Consider the following 25,748-nt stretch of genomic DNA (forward strand, 5'->3'; position numbering starts at 1 on the left):
GAGAGAACAGAAAATGAATCGATCGGATAGTAAATAGATCGGATAGTAAAAAAGTATTGTAATTTTACTGGCCGACACTTTCTCTCGGTCAAATATCTTTATAATTAGAGAACTGCTGCAGAAAGGAAGTCAGTGAGTCACTTTTTACGTTCATTCAACGAGGTGTAAGGAACGGAACGCTTTTCTCCTATTGCAATTTCGTCGGAGCTACCAAAGACGTTTTGTTCTCGCTTATTTTATATTAAGTTGATATATATGAAATGTTATTTTTTCAAATAGAACTTTGACTAATTTAACGCAAGTAACAACTGGTTATTTTGAAGTTTCATACAGTATTTGATAAAAGCGATGTTCGTATAAATTCTATGTATCTTTCTTAATGAGAAATTGGTCTACACTAGTTTCATTAGAAGCTAAAATACAAAAATTCTTCGAATCGAGCTGCTATAATTTCTTTTAAAGCATTTTACGTATTAAGAAATTATCTAGGTGGGATAAAAGATACCTTTAACCATCCTCGTCATAATATTTCCAATCACTTTTATAGCACTTTTTCCAGATATGAATTGATATAAGAAGAACACACGAATATGCAATTATTCCTGAGAGTCAATGTGTAATGAAATCTTAATGCCTTCGTTAGAAATTACATGAAAACATCTTCAAAACGAACCACCGGTTTATCGAACAAGTAACGCGCAGAGATCATCGCAGAATCACGCGATTAACCCTTACCCTTTGTCAAGTATGATTATAGGAAGAAATATTATAAAAACCACAAAAGTGTGTTATTCTCAACTATGAAATTCGCCAGTTCATCAAAAACAACACCGCCAAAAAAGATTATTTTATTGTTATTAAGTAGAAAAAGATCATTTTATCGTTCTGTATACTCTGAATACAATTTATCCATAAAACGATATTATCTTTAATAGCGTTCTATATCTAATATATTCAACTACGAAAGTATTCTAAAACGAGTCACCAATTTAGATAGCAACAGTTACGTCCTTAAAAAAGGTGATTCATAAACAAATAATTGCAACCTCTTTTTCCCTATCGTTAGCTTTTTACGTTTTGTTTGTTTCCCTTTTTACAAATTGAATTGATATAGATGAATTGTGTCATTAGAACTTCCGACGAGTGTGCGACAGTTATCGCATTACGTTAGATTTCTTGATGCGTTGCGCAGACTATAAATAGTGTCCGCTTCTAGCGACGTTAGTCTCGTCCAAACGACGGACTGTTTAACAGTGTTTTTTAAGCATTTGACGTGGTTGCATTTTATTCGTCCGATTCGCGTGAAGTCAAACAGAGAGTGCCAGTTATTGGAAACAACCGAGTGAACGATCGAAACCGATTTTGAATGTGCGGCTAGAGCTTAAAGGTATTTTTTTTTTTGCTAAATAAAGAGCCACTTGAATTTTCTCAATTGTCCGAATGGAAAAGCTTCTTCTTATTAAAAATCATTTTAAACGACTTCAAAAGAAACATTGTCTCCACTACAGTGGTTGACAAGGGATATTTATGCAAATGCGAGACTTTTATGGAGAATCGAATGTTTATGTAAATGCATCCATTTATAGAAAATTGATACATTTATTCTCACATCTGTTATTAAGCTTTATAATCATACGCAATTAACCGTGCATCATTGCATACTCTGAATATTTTATGCTTTGCGCGTTTCTAAAATAGAAAATTTTTTTTTAAATAAAAATGCAATTATTAATAATGAATTTTATTGAAAAGAAAGAAATCAATTGAGGAGAGATTTATGGAAAAAGCGTGAATCGAGCAAATCCAACCGGAAGATTCAGACATAGATAGAACAGTTTCAGTCATTAGCTACGTTTCAATTGATAATTCTAATAGCTCTTAGAGAACTTTGTTAGTTTGTTTTAATCTAATCCAATAGTAATTTAATTTAATGGCTAGATTTAAACATTTATATTTACCAAACAAATAAAAATTCCATGGTATTCCAAATAATTGATTGAAAAATACATTTAACACGTATATGTAGGTATATTTACCTTAAACCTATAGACCTTTCTTCCTCGATTTTTTTTATTAGAATATCTATTAAGACTGAATGATCTTTTCTTCGAAAATTCGACGCAGTGTATACTGTATACGACGATCATACACGCTCTTTTAAAACAGATGCGAAGACTTGTTACACAATCTAATATTTATTGTATCTGCTTTAATTTAGCGAGCACATAATTCATTTTTTCAGTTCCTGCCTATCAAATTAACACCATTCAAAGCTTTCAATATTTTCCACTTTTTTAAGTAAAATTTAAAGACATGAGCACACGTAATACAACGTTAAAGAAACGCAAACGATTTTAACAGAGAACCTAATAGAACATCGATTAAGATCTAATATTTCTTTTTTGATAATCTCATCAGGTGCAATCAACACAGTACATTTCCCTTCCTAACAATTTAACTCTGTTTGTCTGTAGTAAAGGAACGTTGAAATACAAGGTATATCGTAAATATTTATGAGGGAAATGTAATTAACACAATAGGAAGTAGATATCTGATCAACTCGATGACAACAAGAATTACTGCTTGCTACTTTGATATTTTTTTCAAACGAAACAATAATCCATTAAAAGTCAAGGTTAAAAATTGTATCAGCGATCGTGTACAAAGAATTTTTCTTGGAAAGGACCGGTGAAACCGAACGCGTTTCAACGTTTGGAAAAATCGCGTTTCAAAAAACATACAAGTCAAGATGATATCGATTAATTAAGGCTCATCACGTTCAGTTTACATTATCACGTTTTCTCAAGTCTTGTCGCGATCGAGATGAAGATTGATTGAATGAGACGGCTTCTCGTGGCTATTGGCTGTTTCTCTACTTTAAGTGATTGCGTTATCTTGACAATATTGAAACCAGTCATTTTTAACTAACTTACTACGAAACTAATTATTTCATTGAAATGAACTCTTTATAGCGACTAAAGTATACGATGTATAATAACTTTAACAATATAGTAAAGTTTCATGGATATACTCACGTGTAAGGAAAGAAATTAGTGTTATCATTGTCCACGTATTTTTTTCATTCATTGAAATGAACACTTACATTGTCCTAGTTAGACTGTGCATGCATATGGATTTATGACAAAATCTAACGTGCAGAAGTTAATCTTAAAAATTACAGAACATACATAATTTGGAAAAAAATAGAGAAAATATCCAGAATCGAGTAATTATTAAAAAATGTAAGAAGTAAAGAAGATTTCCTTGTTCATAAAAGTAGGAATTTGTATGTAATATTCTGGAATGTTTGTAAAAATGATAAGGTTATATCGTTCAGAAAAAATGAAGATTGTTTGTCACTGTATTTAACATACGTGTTGTTTCTAATTCTCCGGAAACTAATTGAAAACAAAACATGAAAAAAGTAGCGTCACCGTGATAATCGAGTCTTCTCGAAGGCAATACATGAAAATGTACCTTTTCTCACCATCACACTCATCCTCATAATTTTCTACAATCTTCTTCTTATTTATCATAATCATCTCATCATCTTGAATTTACCTAATAAAAACCTTTACTACACATGCGTTGCATGAGTTTCGCGTGATTAGAATCGCGGAAAATTCAATGATCACTATTAAATAGAATAATTATGAAGTAAATTGTACTTAATAATGCAACGGTTAGACGTTAATTGGGATAATGTTAAATCCAATTTCTATTCTTTTTTACTTAGATTATACTTTCATAATCATGAACAGAAATTTTTGTTTGCAATTTCTACACGAAACTACGAAAATTGGAATAGAGAAAACGATCTTTGCTTCCTAGAAATTTAATGTCTATCACCGTTTTGCTCTCTACACAAATACTGGGAGCTTACGTAAGATCGACTGTAATACAATATCGAACGAATTATCTCGCAATTTCCTTCTAACTGCGCTTACAGTTGTAACAGTCACTTTTGCTTTCTACTAGGATTTGCTCTTCCTACTTTACATATTTCGATACTTTTCAATCTATTTCCGATATACAGACTCAATATAACGTAAAACGGCAATACAACTGAAAGCTTTCTAACTCCTTCTAACACTACACAATTTGGAAGTTCCAAGTGTCATAAATAATTTTTTTTAGAAAAGATCCTAAAGAACAACTTAACTGTAATAACTTTGCGTTATCGTGTACATCTATTCAGCTGTTAAATTATCATTTTTGCAAAAGAATCACGGTCGATATGTATCGTCTAAATAAATAAGAAGTCACAAGATTCTTCTGAAAATTATATAGTATACCATTGTATAGTTGTATACAGGGTGGTTGGTAACTGGTGGTACAAGCGGAAAGGGGGTGATTCCACGCGAAAAAGAAGTCGAAAATATAGAATAAAATTTTTTCGTTTGAGGCTTTGTTTTCGAGAAAATCGACTTTGAATTTTCGCTCGGTGCGCGTGCGGTACGTTATAACGGATTTCACTGTAGATCGTTGTCTCGATGGAAAAATTAAAAAAAAAAATTAAAAAAGAAATTTTTATTCTATATTTTCGACTTCTTTTTTCGCGTAAAATCACCCTCTTTCCGCTTGTACCACCAGTTTCCAACCACCCTGTATAACGTACATGTTGTCAGTGCTATCGTTATTGCAATGATAATATCTGTATCAGCACTGCTTCCAATAATAATATTGTAACAGTAGTCGAGAAACTAGTACATATCGATATCTCTGTTTGGATTGAGTAAGACTGGATTGAAAAATAGCAATATCATATCTCTAATATCTAGATATACTACTGAAAGAAAGTAATCACTAATGTTACCAATATTAATCGAATAATTAGTTTCTTAACAATTGAACATTCAGAGAAATCTATATATATGTTGTATTTGACGATAGAAACGCAAGAAATGATGATAAAGAAATAATTATTTTCAAAATGATACATTTCAAATTCTTCGTTATTTTACTATCAAAGGATTAATCGCTTGATGCACATATTCCTAATATACAGTGGCATAGAGTGTCCTTAATTTTTCTAATTATTTTAACCATCGATCTTTACACATACAAGATACTTATTTTATGCAATAAAAGATCTATATACATCGTACCTGGTAAAAGATAAGAATCTTATATATGTGATGAGAGATTTTTCTCAGGTAGTTTCAAAATAATAAGAGAATAATTACTCCATCCTAATCTGTTCGGAATAGTCAATTCTGAAAAGTTTAATCATTTCCATTAATAAACCGAGAAAGAATGTGTGCGTTAAAAAGTTAAACTCTGGAATTCACTACTGGAAGAAACCGAAAACTTGTGTAAAAACTCTTGGAAAAATGGAAAAGGCGTCTCGACACTGCCGATAATAACCGACCTCTTAACACAAGAGCTGTTAATTATACGCTCTGCTCGATGGCGCATCATCGCGTTATGCAACGATGAAATGAAAATAAAAAATTTTTTTGTTAACAATACAGCAAAGACAAGCCGCGTAACGAATAACTCGACTAGACGGACAGCAGAGAATTTTAGCAATTTATTCGGACCCGCCACCGCTTCTATTCGCGTACAAAAACATTGTTCGAGAAGCACCGCGGAAGTCATTCGAGATAAATATCGCGTTGCCGTAGCAAATAATTTGTCACGAGCGTTTTGTATTCGAAAAACACCGGTCGACGTTTATCGCATGCAATTTTCGTGGACGAAAATTGCGATGCGCTCAACGTCTCGCATGTAACGGAAGTTCGTTCCCCGCAAATTCGTGGAAAAACGAAGAGATCAACGTAAAAGAGGCGTTGATGTTTCTTTATTGCACTATAAAGTTAATTTTCGCGTAGGAACACGGAAGCCGATCTTTTGTTACGGCGAGCTTCATGTTAATGAAGGATATATACACCTACGCATACACATACACAGCTTCCGGTGTTTTCTATATGGTTTTGGAATGGAAGGATAAACGGTGAAGAAACTGAATACTGATTCTTGCTAAATGAATTGATAAATCGAGTATGAAATATAACGTGCGTACAAATACATAAACTTCTTAGAATCCAAACTGATAGACTTCGCCTTTTGTACATGTCTCGATTATTAGTCATACATGTACAAATTATCGGTAGCAGTAGATTTTCTTACATAATCGGAACAGGTCTCGTAATAAAACAAAAAATGAAATTTAACAAGGAAATCTTATGTATAAACCACAAATTATCCGATTATCCTATTATAAAACCAGAGTCTATAACTATCAATGTGTTACTTGTCGATTCACGAATATTATTAGTTAGTACGTTATTGCAAGAAAGTCCAGGACTCTCTTAATACGATATACTTTTATTGCAAGGAAGAACTAATCATAATTAATTCCAAATTTTTATCAGTTAAAATTATCTTCTAATTCGACATCAGTCAGACGGAGATATATTATATGTATTATATGAAATATATTATATGTAAACTTACTCCAGTAACGTTCTCAACAATTTTAGTTTCTCAACTAATTAATTTCTGTACAAAACTGCATTTCACTTCAGCATAAATTTTTTGCTAACATATCCACTTGTACTCGTTAGATCTTTCTTAGACGTCATTCAGTAATTGTGAAGAATCAATAAATAGCTTGTAAGTGGCAATTACTTGCTAATGAACTGCTTCTTTCAATAAATTCAGTAACCAATAGTTACTAAACTTTCCAAGATGAATATGACGGATGAATATGAAATATGCCATACAATGAAATAAAATACAATATATATATATACGTATTTGTTTGTATATTTGCTTTAAAAAACAATTTAAATATGTAAAATAAATAACAGGTGATTAAAAACTTTCTAAAGGTGAAACAAAGCTCTATTGAGGTTTCGCTTGAATTACAAATTTTCTAGAAAAATATGCATTTCCATACATATTTGCGGTTTACTGATAATGTTGCACTATGAGGAAGTTATCGTTGGAATTGAATCCAATAAGGAAGTTACGTGAGTTAAATATGATGAGGGGCGGGTAAAAAGTGAATCAATTGCGTAGATAGAATATTAATTCTAAATAGAATGAATGAGAATTGATTGAGAAGTTCTATGATATTTTAATTTCACGGACTAACCCTTTATAACTCCAATTTAGAGATCACACATCTATATACACGCATTTTATCAATTTTATTTCACTTGCTTCGTTGATAGACCCTTATATACCAACTTTAGATAATTCGTTAACAAAATTTTGTTAGGTAACAAAATAAAGTAAATTTTATTTCTGAATTCCAGATTAAAGTACAAATTTGCATGAATTATAATTTTTCTTTGCCGTACGTAACCAAATCCTGGTTATAATCTAATTATAATATGCATAAAGAAAAGAGCAAAATTAGAACTTGAATATAATGTGTGTATATGTGTATATATCTGTCTAACATATTACAAACATAATACTGTAAAGCAATCGGTGAAAGATAGATTATAAAGCGGAGGCGTGTTTAGAGATTAAAATGCACAAAGTGGCGGATTAGTAAAATAAACGTAGTCATAAATGTGAGTATTAAATAATCAAATGGTTTACACAATATTTTAAAATATGTAACGCTTCAAACAGTAGACCCTGAACTATTTCCAAACATACCTGCAACTGCTTCAGCGATTTGTTTAATTAACAGCTTAACATATTCACGATAACATCAGATGTGTTTGCTTACTCTGAATTATACGCAAATATTGAACTTCGTAATAACTTCGAAGCGTGATTAAGTTCCTTCGTTCCATCGAGTATTATGATGTAACGAATTTGGAAATCAATTTTCGTTGTCCTTAACACAGCTTAGGGAATCGCATTAAAAAATGGCTAAGAGCAACGATACTTATCACGTTCAGTTCGATGAAAATGCGACGCATTTGAAAATATATAATTTACATCGTGAAGCTACATTTCCCATCTATAAAGTCGATAACTTCTTTCACCTTATAACTCACAATGACTTACGATAGGTAACTGAATAGATAATTGTGAAGATTATCGTCGAATTGTATACCACTTTTGTGTCATTCAAACCTATCGAACACAATACATTATATAAAAATATTGCATTTTCAATGTATCTTTATAATTGTTTTCCTTTTTTTAACAAAATTCCAAAAACTAGTTTATATCCTTTTAAACAGAAATATATCTAAATTATTTACACAATCTATTTCATAAAATACGTACTTCTCTCTTTTCCTCCCTGTCCCTCCCCCCACCTCCCTCCTATGAAATATTGATTTTTTGGACTTTCAAATATCACTTTGCTAGTGAGACCTTTCGAATTTGAGCGTACACTCACAAATTTAATAAGTTTCTTTTAAATATCTAGCTCAAGTAAGATTAAAACGCAAATGCATTTCAAATACATTTGCGTTTAAAAACAGCTGAACGTATTAACGAAATCCAGTATCTTACAAACACTTAACAATACGTAATGAATAACATATTCGTGACCTGTAATTTCGCTGACTAACTCAGGAAAGTTACAAAATGAAAATTAAGCAAAGTTTTTTCTAATGTATCTTATATAAGCTATAATGTTTAATATTATTAATAATTTAATAATAATAAAAAAATCATAAGAATTTTATTTAATATAATCTAATATATTTAATCTATAAGCTTTATATCAAATGTCGTCCTACAGTCACTGATAATTAGCCGGCTTGACCTTACTTTAACTGTGAAAATATACAACAATAGGAAATTACAGGCGATTTTAAGAATTCACGGTTGAACTGTAATTTCGCAACATATAGGTAAAAATACATGTGAGCTGACGAATCGTTTTCAATATATGAGCATAACAAATTATTGTATATACATGTGTGACAAAAACGTTTTGTAAATAAATATATATCCCTTTATTTAAAAAATAGACGAAAAATATAGAAATACTTAATATATTGCTCGATCACTATTAATGACATTTTTCATTCTTTTCACCAGATTTTTCCAGATATATTTACTTATTTATATAAAAAGTTCTTTAAGAAGTCTTTACGAAGACTTAAAGCAAGCAGAAATTATCTACATAAGTCTAGATAGACATCAAAAAGCAAAAAGAATTGAGGTGCGTGCAAGAGAGCGTGTAAATACTTTACAATAACTAGGCAAAATAATGAATTACTATGCATTGTTTATGTATCCTTAAGCGGCTTGACGCGTCTTTACTTATATCGTTAAGCGTATAGACGATGCAATATGCTATGGAACACGCTATGTATGCATGGTAATCCGATGATGCAATTTTTTTCAAAATTACCAGCACGCAGAATTACGCATATACGCGCGCGTTTATCTGTCTCGATCGCATAGCGTAACTCGAACTATAAAACTAATTTACATTTCATATATGCGTCGAGACAATGAACAGATAGTTCATCGATACTTGGAATCGAATCGTTTAATTAGCTTTAATTATATGTTTTCTCTTCCTTGACCGTTTTCCATTCGAATGTTAGTTCTCTATTTAGCAAAAATCAACTGATTTAAAGCTCGATCAGGAATGAAAAATTACAATACTATACGACGACAGGATATACAATACGTGTACATGCCTGTGTCAACACCACTTGGTCATAAGTTACATGGTAAACATGGCAAAAAGAAAAATGAATATTACTGATAAGCGTGTTATCACTTCTACTTAACTGACTTTGGTTTTCATTCGTATCTCTAATACGAAACATTCACATTCGCAATTAGCTTTGGTCTAATCCGTACTTAGGATATTGGATCCTCCAATAAACGGGAAATTATATAAATAGGTACGTACGTGTTTTTTCATCTATGTAAGTACTTGAATGAAAACGGAAGCCAGAAGAAACAAGTGAGTGTCGTAGAAGAACCATTATTCTCGTCATAGTGGAGGCGTTAAATATTACACAATTTCTGAGAGCAAGATGTTATTACAACTGTTGCAAGTGGCTGCAAAATAGATAACTAACGTGATGTGGAATTATTTATTAATCGTTCTACGACAATGGTTTTGTGAATAACGTACTTCTGATATGACAAGATAAGTCAAGGCTTGTAGAGAACTTCAAAGATAACATCTTATGAAATTTGAATACAATAGAAAAACATCTAAGGAAAATAAGAAAAAAATAGAGGGAAAATATTGCAATTATGTTAGAAGAACACGATAAATCATATTTACCGATTTTCACGCCAAACAATCTTAACATCGGACATATTGTCGAACAATCATATATGTATTATGAAAATTTGTTTATTACAAAATAATATCAAATTATTCTGTAACGTGTTTGATCGTAAGATAACAGAGATAGGAATTTGTAAGCGGAAAAATAATCTCTGATATATCTAATATCGAAGTACTTCACTTTAACCATCTAGTTACGTAAAGATTAAAACATTTTTCACACAAATAATATCAATTAAATAAATACAAAATGATAATGTAATTGGCTAATTGTAAAAAACAAAAAAATAGATAATACAGCTAAAAGCAAAATCTACCATTAACTTTTCTAATTAGAATATTATTTAATCAATTAACAAAGTCCTTTAGTCGGAAAATTCTATAATCGCGAATTTCAAAATTAATGACAAATCATTCGTTCTTCTAAACACAAATATACCATTATTTATTTTATTAGACATTCAACGACATATTAAAATATAGGTCATTCATAAGTAAAGAAATCATTATGTCCCGATTAATAAGTTAATTTTTATATGCAATAAAATATATTAGGTGGAGCATTAAATCCATTCACGATTTGTTGAAAGAACAACATCTCTTAAATCATAATACTTCTTAAATCATAATACTTCTTAAAATCAACATAACTTATTTATCGCTATAAGTTTATTTTTTTCATAAAAAAAATTCATAATATTTTTCGAAATGCAAACAGTAGTGGAAGGCGAGTGAAGTTATTATCCCAACACAATAATAGTTTTCTTTAAACTCAAGCAAAAGCAGGTTTCAATATCTACAAGACAACAATGAGAACCATCAAATATTCTTTCAGATAAATAATGTTCCCGTCAGTCGAGCCATTGTCAGTTCAAAAGTTGGACGTGCTTTTAAGACAAAGTCTTGGTAATGATCTTCAAATAAAGCATATTGAATGGAAGCCTCTAACCGCGCCAGGCGAGAACTTTGGAAGCGTTATGCTGGCCATCATTGTCACCTTAACGCGGTCAAGCAACAAAACGGAAACTCTTCATCTGGTCGCGAAACTTCCACCCACTTCCGCCTATCTATTGGGCTTGTTCAACAGTCCAGTGACATTCAGGAAGGAGCTACAATTCTACAGCGTGATGGTGAAGGAATTCACAAACCTTCAAATAGAAAGTGATGTCAACGAGAAGGACGCAAGAGATCTGGTACCAAAGTTCTTTGGGGGAAGACTAGGTTTGAAAAATCCAGAACAATTTGATGAACAAGCTGCTATCATTTTGGAGAACCTGAAACTCAGTGGCTACGATACGGGCGATCGAATCTTTGGATTGGATAAGAAGCACACAGAATTTGCAATCGAATCTCTAGCCAAGTTACACGCTCTCGCTATTGCTTTAAAGATGAAAAAACCTCAGTTATATGAAAGAATAGCGGCAGAAGTATTTTTAGAAGTTTCAAATGAAATCACAGAAAAGTGTGTTAAGGACATGTTTGGGAAAAGCAAATCGGATTTAGAGAGCATGGAGGAAATTAGACCGTATTTAGATCGAGTTAATAAGACCATAGAGTACGATCTTGAGGCAAAAAAAAATCTTAAGAAACCGGAAGAACCTTGGGCAACATTTGTTCACAGTGACTTTTGGGTGAACAATATGATGTTCCGACACGATGAAAAAGGAGAGTTAGTCGATATGAAGATCGTAGATTTTCAATTATCCGCATATGATTACGGTGCGAAAGATCTGATCTTCTTTCTCGTGTCGAGCGCGAACGAAGACATTCTGGATAACAAACTGGACCATATGTTTGACTTGTATTATTCTTGTTTCATTAAAATGTTAAAGACGCTAAAAGTAGACACGGAGAAATTTTCCAAGCAGAAGTTCGACGAAATTCTGAATCGTTGTGGGCCTGCAAAATTCAATCAATGTATCATGATGGCTCAAGTGATTCAGGCACCTAAGAAAAGTACCTCAGAGTCAGAGAACGTGGAGGGTAGCAATGTTTTCATAGATATATCTGATAATGTAATATATAAACGAAAATTATTGCACATTGTGACTCTATTCGACAAAAGGGGATGGCTGATATGTTGATATATGATAGGGGAGAGGGGAATGTTGATATATGATGTACTATTAAGATGTATATGATAAATTGTTTATAATATATAAAAGTGTATATAGAATTTTAAAGATGTTAGAGACTTTTACAATTTAAGAATTTAGTCTTAAGAAGACACCAAATATGTTCATAAGGGCTCTAATATTATTAAGCCTTAAAAATTAACTAGTTGTTTAAAAGTCAAATTCGAAGTAAGTGTTTACTTTATAAAACTGATTCTGTAATATTATTGTAGATACCTGCATCATGTTATTTTGCACGTAGATATACTTGTTTTTCAAAATAAAAATTCTATTTTATTACATGAAAATAATACGAATAAAATTTATCCAATCTATTAGGCCCCATGAATAATGAAACAATATTCTGAAGTTCATTATCGTTCGTTTCTTCTAATTTTCTAATTTATATTGTAATTATTATTGTATCGTAATTCTGTGAAGTTTCTAAAGGTTTCTAAAGGCGAATCGAGCAAAATCTTATTTCGTTTTGCATCGATATGCCCCTGCGGAACCCGATATAATGACACATGTTTTATGTAACATGACATTGAAACACATCAATCGAAAGTAATTTTCTCGATTAATCAAGTTAACTATCTTGAAACAATGATACCAATACCATCATTTCTCGTTGATTGCAAGTGACATTTATGTAAATCATGTTTGTTAATAAAATAAAAAAATGAAATATAAACAGCAAGCAATAATTCAGAACATATTCGTTGACAGCGCAAAAATAATAAAAACGGCAAACAGTAACTGAAAATACATTCATTTATAACTTAAAAAATAAAAATTTTCTGTTTTGAATTCCGAGGAGTATGTTAACAAGATAATATTTATGCAGATTATTTCGTTTACGTAAGATGTGCAGACTTTTATGTTTTTCAAAATATTCCAAAATTGTTTGTATAGGTGACTCTAGAATTATTCTACGAAACAGGAGGAGAAAAGTACTCACTTCTAACAGATCCGCCACCGTGTCAGGTAGGTTGAACTCCCTCACAACACGTAGTCGCACTTGCCTATTAATTTCGTGTCGCGATGAGAGCGGCAAACTGATAGCCCTCTGACAACTGGGAGACTGCCTCAATTTCTGCTCTCGCTTCAGCATAGCTGCCAAGGTCGCGGAATCTGGAACTTAAATAGAACACATAACAAATACCCATTCTCGTTTTGGAAGAGTGAATTTCTCCATATCTTGTCAAAACACAATAGAACTGTCAAACAGTTTGATAAGAAAATAGCGATCAAAATACCTGGAAACGCCGCGGCGAGAACATCCACCCCGGCTGTACCCATTGGTCTTGGTTTCTCATCAACCATGTACAAGGCATCGGGAATATCGGCCACATACCGTGGCCTTCGCAATCTCACTAAATCTGCTTCTTGGACCATTTGTTCCTCAACTAAAGACTGTAAAAAGATTTGTTTACCTTAGATTAGAATATATCAGCACAAACTAATTATATTGTATCTTGATAATTATTGAAAGATATATAATAATCTGTAACAGAAGAACTGATGATAAATGATTTGAATAAATCATTTCAGTTTAATTTTAAAAGATATTTCTGTACATTGATTCATGTTATAATGTAGAAATTTTCAAATCAACAATTTTGTTTACAATGCTCTATATAATAATTAATAAGCACCGCTCTCAAAGTATCTTAATGGATTTAAATGATAATATTAGTAAACAACGTTGTCATCGATATAAAATAATTTTCATCATAACTAATCTTGCAAAATATAAATAAGCTTGTTTTTATTTGATACATTTGTTTTAGCAATGAGATTAATTTTCTTATAATTTCTTATTAAAAAACTCATTTCTTTTTTAAATAAAAATTACGTTTACCTTTATTTCCTCGTAATAAGGCATGAACAGGCGTGGCCTTACAAAAAATCCATTTTTCTTCCCTCCTCTTATCCATGCATTCATTCGTAAATTCTCCCTCTCATCTCCTATCATATGACTCGGTGGAGTTGAAACTAATCCTCTTCTAATAGCCTAAACACATAAAAATTTCATTGAGCATCATATGAAGATGGGTATCTATATTTGAGCGAGTTTAATGTTTCGTACTTGAGCCAGCGCTTCACTATTTGGGGGTAATATATGATCCATTCTGACAAGTGGTAGAAGCTCGCTAAGTATCTCTCGCAACTCTATATCGCTTAAATCCCTTTTCTTCAACCCCTTTCTTGTCACAGAGTGCACCGTATGACTGAGCAAATTTGGTTCCCGATCTTCCATACGACGCACCAATTCTTGTTCCCCCCACTTGAGTACCGCCTGCAGTATTTCAAGTTCGCTCGCTTGCAAGAAATGACTTTGCAAAACGTTCGCCAAATGTACGTGGTCTAATTGATGGAGAATAGAAGAAGAAGCGACTGGCTGGAATTCCTCTCTTAAATAATGCAAGGCTTGTCTATGTACCCATGCCGATCCGTGTGGTTGACTACCCCACCTGTAAAAATATAATTGAAAATCGATAAGAACAATGAATTCTTGAAAGATGCATTTCATTTAATAATGTTTCAAATTATGGGAAACTCACTTCAAGACAGTTGGGAGCGATTCCAATGTAAGGTATTCTAAAATAAGATCTTCACAACCCTGTGACAATATATCTAGTTCCAAAAATCTGCCGATTTGGTACAATTCCATCGCTTCTTCTAAGGGACTTGGTCGAACACGTCCAGTATGAGTAAGAGCCTGAACCTGAGAACAAACATATGGACAAGGATAATTTACAATCAAACGATAAATTACCTTTCTTGAAATTACTAATAGAATTTTCTTATTTAAATAATAAATAAAGTACTTAAAAATCAGCAATAAATATTCATATAGACGTAAGCTACATTTGATCTTGGATCAAAAAATTAGTTAAGGTATATTTATGGAAATAATATAATTACCTCTCCAAGACTACCAGCGCTGTTCCCGCAACCATTACCTCTCATAATTAACGATAAATCAACTGTATCTAAATACACTGCATGTAACAATACTCTGGCGTATCGTTTGGGTATTACACTCTCATCCAAAACTATTCTAGTGGGTATATGAAGCGCTCTTTCTGTGTGATCTTCCCCAGATCTAGTCCGTCTTTGTATTAAGTTTCTGAAGAACGGGGATCTCGCAGAAAGTATCGCTTTATGACATGGCAGTTCTAACTTTGGCCGGAATCCATATTCTGAACTTCCACTATCTGGTCTCTGGTAATCACTGTCCGATGTGAACACTAACGCAGCGTCCGCGTAATCACCGGTGTCCAGCAGGTATCTGAGATCGTGTTCCAGCGGATTCGGTGTGCCGAATTCTTCGCTCAGTCGTCGCAAGAGATTCGCCTCCAGAGCTGCATCGTGTGGACAAATATCACCAGTGTAGAGATATCGCAATAATGCTGAAAACATTTGTACTTCGAGATTCGGTGTTCTCAGCTCCAAACATATTCTAGCACCGTATCCTACGATTTAACAAAATTAAAATTAATTTGTTTAATTCAATCATCAAGCGATTAACGCGTCCACTGCAGTACTGATATAGAGTATAAATTAAAACATACAGAGTTCGGAAATAATCTTGCATAATAATTCATATAAATCATATACGAAAGTTACAAATGAAAAACATAATAAGGCACATTTCCCGTCTTTTATAAAAGAGCGATTTTAAAATACAATATGTTGATAACTAATTCCACATTAAAACTACCTTTCCATTTGATTTTAGGATTAAATGCATTTTTGTTATCTTCTTGAGCATTTAAAAAATTATAATTACTTTGTATATGTATATATATGCAGAATGATAACCAAGCTAAAGTAACATGATTAAACTAATATTAGTCGTCTTTTAAAAATCATCATGGATGAACCATCTGTTTTCAAAATCTATCAAGTTGTCCTTTTCTTCTACTATTTTATACTCAAATAAATTCTTTTAGTTGCTAAACGACATAAAAATAAAAAGATCAAGAAAAATGATCTTATCAATGTAGTATCGTGAAATAACCGTGTAAAAATCGGTGAACTTGTAAGGAGTACGAACTACAGTGCAAAAGAGAAAGTTCTGACGAGCCAGAAGGGATGGGAAATCCCCATAAGTCATCGAGCCCAACGACATGTCCGCGGCCCTTTCAAAAAAAGGAGTACCTGGGAAGGCGAACGTGACCATATTTGCTCATGGACAACTGTAAAAACGTGCGTGTGGTGGGAGTACGGAAACCGTTAAAAAGGGACGCTTTAGTGGAAAAAATTGTTATTATCATTGATTGACATGAGTTGTGAGTTGTCATTAGTGGTTACGAGTTGATTAGTTGTATTGATTTAGTTACTCTAGTTGTAATACATTAATTTATTAGGAAAGTTTTAGTTAAATAATTATAATTTTCTGTTTTATCATTTGTAAATATATATATAAGATCAAATCAGGAAATTAGAGAAAAGGCACTGAAAAGAGCAGTAAGGTATGAGGAGAAAGCCTTGGAATCGAAAAAGGAATTAGTGAAGGAATGTATAAAGGAGAGAGAAAGGAATTGGGGAAAGGGCCAGGAAGGTAAAAGAGCAAGGAAAAGAAAGATGAGGCTAGAGGAGGCGAGGGAGGGAAGGACTCAAGGAGAGGCAGGAGATAGACAAGAAAGGATGACAGCGAACCAGATCATAGAAGAAAGAAGGAAAAGAGAAACAGAGGAGAGGGAGAAAAGAATAAGGGAATCTAAATACAACAGATACTACAGAAACATAGCGAAAGAAGGACTACCAAAGTACCTAGAAGGAAAGATGAAATGGAAGGACAGAAGTATGGTAGCAAGATTTAGATGTGGTAACGAAACCAGGGCAAGAGAACACTGGAAAGAGGAGGGAGAAAGAGGATGCAGATTATGCAAAAAAGAAGAGGAGGACCTGAGGCACATAGTAGAGAAATGCAAGATTACAGGAGGAGCAAGGAACATAGGGAAAGTGCTGAAGGAGACTGGAGAAGGACTGGCAGAACTGAAAGCAATAATAGTGAAGAGAAGAGCAGCAGAAGAGGGGGAGGAACGACAGGGAGGGAGCATAGCAAGGAAGCAAAAGCCAAAGAAGGATAAGCGTTATAAGATATAAGTAAAGGCAATATAAGAGATGTAATCTGGAAGTCGTCCAAAGCCGAAAGGCACGGACTAAGATTAATAAAAAAAAAAAAATATATATATATATATATAAGATAAAATCACTATAATTTCTGGGGACTCAAACCAAGATTGAACAAAACAGAAAACTATAATTATTTAGACAACAAAGCGTCCCTTTTAACGGTTTTCGTACTCCCACCACACACGCGTTTTTACAGTCTATGACCAAATACAGTCACGTTCGCCTTTCCAGATACCCCCTTTTCCGAAAAGGGCATGGACTTGTCGCTAAGCCCGATGACCCATGAGGATTTCCTATCCCTTCTAGCCCATCAGCACTTTCACTTTTATCTGCACTATACTTCGCAATCCTTACAGGTTCATCGAGTTTTACATGATTATTTCATAATACTATATCATATTTTTCACATGTTATATTCATATATAAAATCTTACGTTATAAAGATAGGATTTATATAAAAATGACTTGCTAAGATACAGATAGTAAGTGATAGAAGGCTAACAAGCAGTGAACGTGTTAAACTATTCCAAAGAGAAGAAAAATTATATACCCGGGCATCCGGCCAGCAAATCCCTAAAGTAGGGACAACGGGCTGACAACAGGGCTCTGTGAACAGGGAAGCATGCTCCTCGGTAGACGAGATCCACATCAGAACAATGTTTATAGTCGTACAACATCGACAAATCCTGTTTGTATGTGGCAGCCGGTGGTCTAGCTAATTCGGCTTGAACATGGAGATCCTTTAATGCAGCCAACGCCTCGTACTCCTCCAAAAGCGCCGTTGCCTCTAAATGGCTCCATGTTGAGACCAAATCTCGGATTATCCTACCATGGTCGCAGGCCTTTGAAGACCGACGTCTTCGAATGAACTTCTTCCGTAAAGTCGCGAACCCCGTCATTTTCTTCTTCTTTTCCCTGCAAATTGGACATACGATTTTTAAGATCAAAGATCAGAGCTCATTAAAGCGCATCTAAAGATACCCGCAGTTGTGCGAATATCGTTAAAATAAGATCTCTATAATATACAGATCTAGCCGCTGAAGAGAAACGGAGCGATTCAAATAACGAGATCCAATGTTAAATGTTTAAATACCTGATAGCAATGCCATGTTGATCAGGTGGATTACCAGAGGATGAAAGTCTAGCTGCTTGGACCGAATCTCCACCTACACTGGTAATGCTTGACGATGCAGAAGCACCCATTCTATGTATCATGTAGGAAGCATCTCCACGCCGTCTTTTCACGAACCAGCAATCCCTTTTATCGGAATTATCAACCTCCTTTGGTCGTCTACGTTGCAATACACACGGTGTCAAAATTCGGAATACATTCATTGCTCACCCAGACAACAGCCTGAAATCATTGTGCACCTTTTATACGATAAACACATCTCCTTAATTCCACTCGTGTTTATCACGCGTAATTACCACGCTCGAACTTCGAATATTGTTTTCCAAAATTGTTTATGAAAATTTGTTCGAAGGTCTCTCTTATCTTTTCGTAATTAATAGATATTTTAAACATAAATTTAATTGCAAATTAAATTTATAAATTAAATTTTGTCAGAATATTAACACGTTTCGTATCATAGAATTTCTCAAAGAGTACCTGTTTCTAATAATTATTTTCATTTGTCAAATAGAAATTCCCACTGAAGATATGTTCAAACATTTTATTTTCCATTAACAATGTATAGACATTATGCGACATTAATAAATTTTATACCATATCAAATTTAATATTTTTTTCTAAAGTTTTAACAATCTGCAAATAAATCCTAAGAATGATCTTCTTCTTTAGATTCATTTCGTTTAAATATTTTAATCATTTACACGTGACACAAAACATGTTAAACATCCACATCAGCGCATAAAGGTACTTTAATGATAAAAGACGAAAGACAAAAATATTATTTGCAAAAACTTCTTATTCGATGTTATTTTATTGAAAAGTTTACAATGTCTGCGCTGGACAAATGTTTTATTAAAAAACTTCTTTCCGGTCTCGTTCTTATCTAAGTCCACGCAGACGGGTCACTTTAAACATTGACCAAATATGCGATCGTATATTTTGAGTGATGATGTAAAAAAGAAAATATAGCAACTTGGAAAAAAATAATTATCAGTTACTATTTTATCTTAACACACGCACACACACATATAGACATCGAATTTTTTTGCTTTCTTTTTTTTCTTTAAATATCTTTCTTCCTTTCTATTTTTTTTATTGTACACGGTATTCATTACCTGTGCATATTTGTTAAAATGTTGAAAACTAATGCATATCAAGGTCAATATTTCAAAGCAACGATGTCAAATGCATTCTTGTTTTCCGTAATACAATTAAAATTTTAACCATGCACAACGATCGATTCTATATATACTACCTAAAAAATTCTTTTTGTCGAATTTACTGCCTACAAAAAAAAGCTCGAATTATTTTAAACGTCTTCGAATGTATATCATTCAAAGTGTTTTTTATTTATTCATTGTGTTGCTCCAACTTTTTCGTTTACAAAAAGAAAAAAGGAAGAAAAAAAAAGGAACGTGTAAGCACGTGACGAAACGATTTACGTAAAAATAACGAAAGTTGCTGATCGCATCTTAAACTTTCACTTTCTTAGCCAACATACGATATTTACCTAGAAAGTACACTGCATTGAATTCGGAAGCGCCTTTTAAATGGATACGCTCAATGCTCGATACATTTTTCATCCATTTCCGACGAAATTATCGAGGCTTGAAATGAACAAATTTTTGGAAGTCATCAAATGCTGAATGACATATTAAAGTCATATAATAATCTTACGAGGATTATTCTTATCAAGCTGTTCTAGGAGATAAAGATTTCTTTTTAAAACTCTCTAATTTGCCTCATCTATGCAGAAGCCTTGGAAATAAGCACTAATCTCTATTAAAAGTAACTGCTCGCAGGCAAATGCAATGAAACAAATACTTTGAATTAGCTTAGTAGCGTAATATTGATAACACTGATGTATTTGTGACCTCTTTGGACTAGTTTCTTTTATTGTATAATGTCACAAGTGTACTAGTGCAGTCGCAATCTTTATTTGATTATTTTAAGTGACAGATATGACTCGATGATGAAACTGGTTTTGTCGAATGCTATACAAAGCATCTAAATGCTGTATAATAATCATCAGTGTCTATTACATTTGAATGTAACAAATATTCAAGTGATTACAACTATTAATTATTATAGGTACAACTTTTTGCATATTCTGATATCTTTAATGATAAGAATGAAAATATTTATAATATAATCAATTAAATAAAAGGACAATGACATTGTAATGCTGAATGCATAAAAACTGCATTCATTAATTTACGCTAAAGATGAAATGCTAATACCAATGGCAATCCCAATCAACTTTGCCCTTTGAAACTTAAAATAAGCAATTGGAAGTACATGGAACAAACTTTAAATATAACCTTATTCCAACATTTATAAATATCTAAATGACCTTTAAAATTTAATCTACTTTACATACAAAAAATAAAATATGCTGATATCAAGGAGAAAACTTTATTTCAAAATATTATTAAAGAAAGTGAGTATAAAAATCTTGCTACCAAAGTGCTATCAAAGCTTACAAAATATATAATTTTTAAAAAATATTTTACTTATATATTAATATATACTATATAATATTAAACAAAAATATAAATTCAAATATACTTTTTATTATTACATAATATTTATTATGTATTTAGCTGATTTAACTGCCACTTATATTCTCCTACTAGACACTTTTTTTGCAAACATATATCCAATACACAATTTTTTAACATATTCATATACAAATTCAAAGTATAAGTAGAGCATTCATTTACAAATATCAAAATGGGTCAAAGTATTCCATCCCATATTTACATAAGCATAATTCTAAAGGAACATGTAATACACAATCAAAAATTGGTTTAACACAAATGTATTTCTCAAATATACTTTTTTTACATTTAAATATACACATTTTTAATTTTAATATACATCAATACAAAATATAACTAATTCATAAAAACACAGAGACAATTAAAACTAAATATAAATCAAACAATAACTAATAACTGTAAATAAATATTTAGATTCCTATATACGATAAAAATATATTACTTGTACTACAAAATAAAAATAAAGCACTTATAATTGTACAATCAAACCCAATTGCACTAACACATTACATTAAACGAATATAACACAAAATCCACTAAAAACACCACTAATTCGGCAAAGCAAGGGTGAAGAACACAACACAAGAAAAAATAAAAAGGCAGAACACCCAGTAACTCCATTACAAAACAGTAAGCCAGAGAACTTCTACTGACAGTAACACATCAATAGGTCAATAGTAGTCAGCTGAGCTATGATTGCAATCGCGTTACGTGTAACAATGCGTATGACGTACGCTTAGCAAGTTCAGTCACCTCCGCGATTACGTGGGGAAAGAATAGAGAACAAAAAAAAAAAAAAAAAGAGAATGAGGAGCACATATCTAATAACGAGCGTGCAGGTATACGTGGTAGACGATAATATCGAGATACAATAAGATCTTAAATAGAGATATAATCACAGAGTACGTCGGGAACGTCCAGGAAGCACGGAAGTGTTTCGTTACCTGGATATCTCGGGTGCATGCGTTCCATCCATTATTTCCATTCTCGAGGGACTTCCTTGAATTCAAACTGGCACAAGTAATCATCACAAAGCGCGACGGCCATGTTTATGCTCGTCAACTTAGTCTGCATGTAAATAAAAGTTAATCGCGGCACGATATGTATCATTTGTACCTCGCATTTCTGTATTAACGAAATCTATGAGACAGGTTTACGAGAGACGAGCATTCAGACACGTTAAGTAAATAGAGCCATACAGACGACAACGTATTATTGGGAACACAGAAGACCGTCTGGTCGCACGAAAACAAACCTCGACGGCAGTCATTGCTAACTGTAATGAGCTCGACGATAGGCGAAACGAAAATAACACGGAACGTTAAAAATAATGTGTGAAATAGTATTGTTTACGTTCACGACGCTTTCACAGATAACAGAATCGTTTAAGGCATACACACAGAGAAGGAATTTTTCTGACACCGAAAGATTTATATTACATCTGATCATGCGCGAATACACAATTCCGCGATGAAGTACTCCATGTCCAAATCTTGGTAGAATTGGAGCGACAAAGAGGTTAGGTTTACTGATCGTTAATGGCAGTGGCAATAAAATATATTTCTTTGATATCACCGAAGAATAACGCGGTTTGTTTTTGTTTAAACGAATTCCATGGAACGGTTGTTACGAACTGTTACCCTGCGTTTCCATGGAACTAATAGATTCTTCACCCTAAAGGTGGAGCCACAATGGATGCATTCGCAGCGTCATCTCCAACGAATGTTCGATTGGAATTGGAACTAAATTTGTTTCAAGCGCAGAAGAATGAATCGTCGAGGCTGGTAACAGTCAGATCTCGATTGAATCGTGCACAGTCAGGTGTTGAAAAAAGCGGGAGGGAAAGTGAGAGGTTCGCATGCTGTGTTATTCAACTCTGACGTGGGTGTCGAACGCGATTTCGATTTCAGGAGTATACGTCCTGCGAAGGGGAAACTACTGTTTGTAAAATGCAGTAAGTCTTTTCAGCCGTTTTTCGTTGAATCATCATAAATGCGCGTCTAGTCATTTGATGTTTTCTTTATCATATAGATCATTTTCAATTTTGCAATATATTCCCGTTTCGACAATAAGATCTTTTAACTCCGTAAATATCGTATTTGGCAGATACAATCGACCAACTGTAATCCATAAATACATCCTTGTTCGTGGATCACAAACAACTTTGTTTGCATACAGTTTTGTTTTCGTTTTCGTTGAGTCAAGCGATATTGCATATGTATATGTACAGCTGTTATAGCGTAGTGTGGATCCATTGATTTGGCGCGCTCGAGTATTTTACAAGTTGTTGTCCTCCTAAATATGTTTCGAAGTCTCCTTCAGAGAAATTTGTATAAACATGAATTAACGTGAGGGCAGAAAAAGCTATTTACACGAAATATTTTTGTAATGCATATATATCATTTATGTAAGCGATAGAATTTTATTTCACGAATAAAATGAATAAATAAATAAATAACGTAATTTTTAATTTAGCGCTTATTGCGAAAATGTATATTAATTGATATTGATTAACATTGCTCTGTATTACTCGACATTATGTAATTTGAAAATATTTTAGCAATGTAAAATTGTAAATTTTCAAATAGATAAATTTCATTTATTTTTTATGAATTAATTCCAATTAATCATTTGAAAATCTTAAATATTAATTATTTTATTAGTTTAAATTTTTTTATGTTTTTGTATTAAGATTTTATTATACTCATGTTGCAAATTTATATTAAGCACACTTTGGTAATGTATAAAATGAATTAATAATATATATATGAACACTGCTTACTGTAACATTGCACTTTATATACACTACATATAACTTAAGGTATTTGAACATGATGCAATATCATATGATGTAACTTATAATTTATGAATTGGTAATGAACTAGATTTAAGTCAAGATTGTTGGCCACAATAACAAAAGAATGTTATGATCATTAATAGTTCAAGCTTTCAAAATGATTTTATGTGCATGTAAAATAATTTATTGTTTTGTTTATTAAATATAATTAAATATAGGACACTGTTTTAAATATTGTTCTAGATATATTTTATGATGGTTATTGTTTCTTATTTATAGATATGGAGTCATTCTTGGAATTGTTTGATCCAGATAATAACAAACACAGCCAGAAAGATACTTGGAATGATTCAGAGAATGAAGGAAATCGAATTTCAGACTGTGAAAATTCAAGTATTGATGATGATCAGGAGGAAAGACTGCCACCAGAACCTGAACAGGGTAATGTTGAATACAAACTAAAGCTAATAAATCCATCTAGTCAACGGTTTGAACATCTTGTAACACAAATGAAATGGCGTCTCAGAGAAGGCCACGGGGAAGCTATTTATCAAATTGGTATGAAACCGTTTTATAAATTATAATTATCTAATCATATATCTTTAGTGACTTTATTATTTATCATATCATTATTTAATTATTAGGTGTGGAAGATAATGGAAAATTAACAGGCTTATCAAGAGAAGACATGAAGGCATCATTAAAAACTCTAAATGATATGGCAGCTAGATTAGGTGCTACAACAAGTATACTACGTGAAAGACATGCCAATTCTAAAAATAAAGATATAACCACACATCACAATAAAGAGGAAAGACAGATAGCAGAAGTTTTAATAAGAAAGTTAAGGAAAGGGGATAGAGAGGATCAAGATAGTATTATTGATTTGAGACTTGCAGTCACTGGTGCCCAGGATGCTGGAAAATCAACTCTCTTAGGTGAGAGGATTAGCAGAGGACATTTAAGGTAGAGAAATATACTTAGAGTTTACTCTGCTAAATTCCTTGTTCATCTAGTTTATAACAATTGAATTGAAATGTAAATTTTAATGTATCTGAAATGTATATAGGAGTATTAACCCAGGGTGAGCTAGATAATGGTAGAGGGAGAGCAAGGCTGAATATGTTGCGACACCTTCATGAGATAAAAACAGGTCGTACATCATCGATATCTCATGAAATTATAGGCTTTGATAGCAAAGGGCATGTTCTAAATTATGCGGAAATGGCAACTGCAGAAGAAATATGCGAGCATGCGTCGAAAGTTGTTACATTTATAGATTTAGCCGGTCATCGTAAATATTTAAGGACTACGGTACTCGGTCTCACAGGTACGATAACTCGAGTTATCTTGGTAAATTGTAAATTTTATTAATGAGCAATTTATAACCTTATCTTTCAGGATATTCACCTCATCACGTGATGTTAGTTGTAGCACCGCCTATGAATGAAGCGTCGCAAGAACACATGGCGTTATGTCTTACATTGGGACTTCCATTTTTTATAGTTGTAAACAAGATCGATCTTGGTTTTTATAGCATATCCGAAACAATAAATCAATTAGAGAACGCCATTAATACACAGGGATATTGTAAGCAATTAATAATGTATAATAACAGTCAAATGTCGTGGAATTATGAATCAGACATAATACCAGTTTTCAATGTGAGTTGCGTTACCGGGGAGGGTTTGGAAGATTTAACAAATTTTATTAAGAATTTATCACCATATAACGTGAATTCTGCAGATTCAGATCCTGAATCGTGTCTGTTTCAAATTGACGAAACTTTCAGGTATATACTTTTTTCTAA

At 32.7% G+C, this 25,748-nt stretch overlaps 3 protein-coding genes across 13 annotated transcripts in view; 2 read left to right on the top strand and 1 right to left on the bottom strand.

Annotated features, from left to right (window-relative positions):
• Positions 1-22,815, bottom strand: part of LOC100747695 (BTB/POZ domain-containing protein 7) — a 29,252-nt gene extending 6,437 nt beyond the window's left edge. Inside the window, exons 1-10 of one of the 6 annotated variants that reach the window (XM_033322372.1) lie at positions 22,086-22,815; positions 20,091-20,187; positions 18,542-18,802; positions 17,999-18,363; positions 15,229-15,779; positions 14,865-15,028; positions 14,390-14,774; positions 14,162-14,314; positions 13,557-13,713; positions 13,259-13,431 (exon numbers count right to left, since the gene is read on the bottom strand). In XM_033322372.1, coding sequence (XP_033178263.1) covers positions 13,259-13,431; positions 13,557-13,713; positions 14,162-14,314; positions 14,390-14,774; positions 14,865-15,028; positions 15,229-15,779; positions 17,999-18,363; positions 18,542-18,783 — 2,190 coding nt within the window. In that variant the 5' untranslated portion in view covers positions 18,784-18,802; positions 20,091-20,187; positions 22,086-22,815. Of the gene's footprint in view, positions 1-13,258; positions 13,438-13,556; positions 13,714-14,161; positions 14,315-14,389; positions 14,775-14,864; positions 15,029-15,228; positions 15,780-17,998; positions 18,364-18,541; positions 18,820-20,090; positions 20,188-22,085 lie in introns of those variants that run through there. The other 5 variants (XM_012389061.3, XM_033322371.1, XM_012389060.3 and 2 more) reach the window with 5 other exon arrangements.
• Positions 1-25,748, top strand: part of LOC100747939 (GTP-binding protein 2) — a 29,921-nt gene that overhangs the window by 2,834 nt on the left and 1,339 nt on the right. For 2 of the 5 annotated variants that reach the window (XM_024369647.2, XM_024369648.2), the window contains exons 3-6: positions 24,218-24,496; positions 24,583-24,876; positions 25,008-25,268; positions 25,340-25,730. In XM_024369647.2, the coding sequence (XP_024225415.1) occupies positions 24,220-24,496; positions 24,583-24,876; positions 25,008-25,268; positions 25,340-25,730 (1,223 nt within the window). In that variant the 5' untranslated portion in view covers positions 24,218-24,219. Of the gene's footprint in view, positions 1-22,847; positions 23,096-23,172; positions 23,337-24,217; positions 24,497-24,582; positions 24,877-25,007; positions 25,269-25,339; positions 25,731-25,748 lie in introns of those variants that run through there. The other 3 variants (XM_012389065.3, XM_033322375.1, XM_003491739.4) reach the window with 3 other exon arrangements.
• LOC117152050 lies at positions 1,206-13,004 on the top strand. Of its 2 annotated transcripts, none has more exons than XM_033322376.1 (2): positions 1,206-1,387; positions 11,019-13,004. In XM_033322376.1, exon 2 carries the CDS (start codon positions 11,026-11,028, stop codon positions 12,265-12,267), a length of 1,242 nt encoding a protein of 413 aa, XP_033178267.1. In that variant the 5' UTR covers positions 1,206-1,387; positions 11,019-11,025; the 3' UTR covers positions 12,268-13,004. The 2 variants fall into 2 exon arrangements, with proteins under 2 accessions (XP_033178267.1, XP_033178268.1); XM_033322377.1 differs by lacking the exon at positions 1,206-1,387 and adding an exon at positions 7,294-7,529.

This window comes from Bombus impatiens, unplaced genomic scaffold (assembly GCF_000188095.3).
Source record: "Bombus impatiens unplaced genomic scaffold, BIMP_2.2 scf_0633, whole genome shotgun sequence".
Classification (NCBI taxonomy): Eukaryota; Metazoa; Arthropoda; class Insecta; order Hymenoptera; family Apidae; genus Bombus; species Bombus impatiens.

Excerpts from the sequence above, each read along its gene's own strand:
- LOC117152050 (XM_033322376.1), top strand. The coding sequence starts at position 11,026 with ATGTTCCCGTCAGTCGAGCCATTGTCAGTTCAAAAGTTGGACGTGCTT.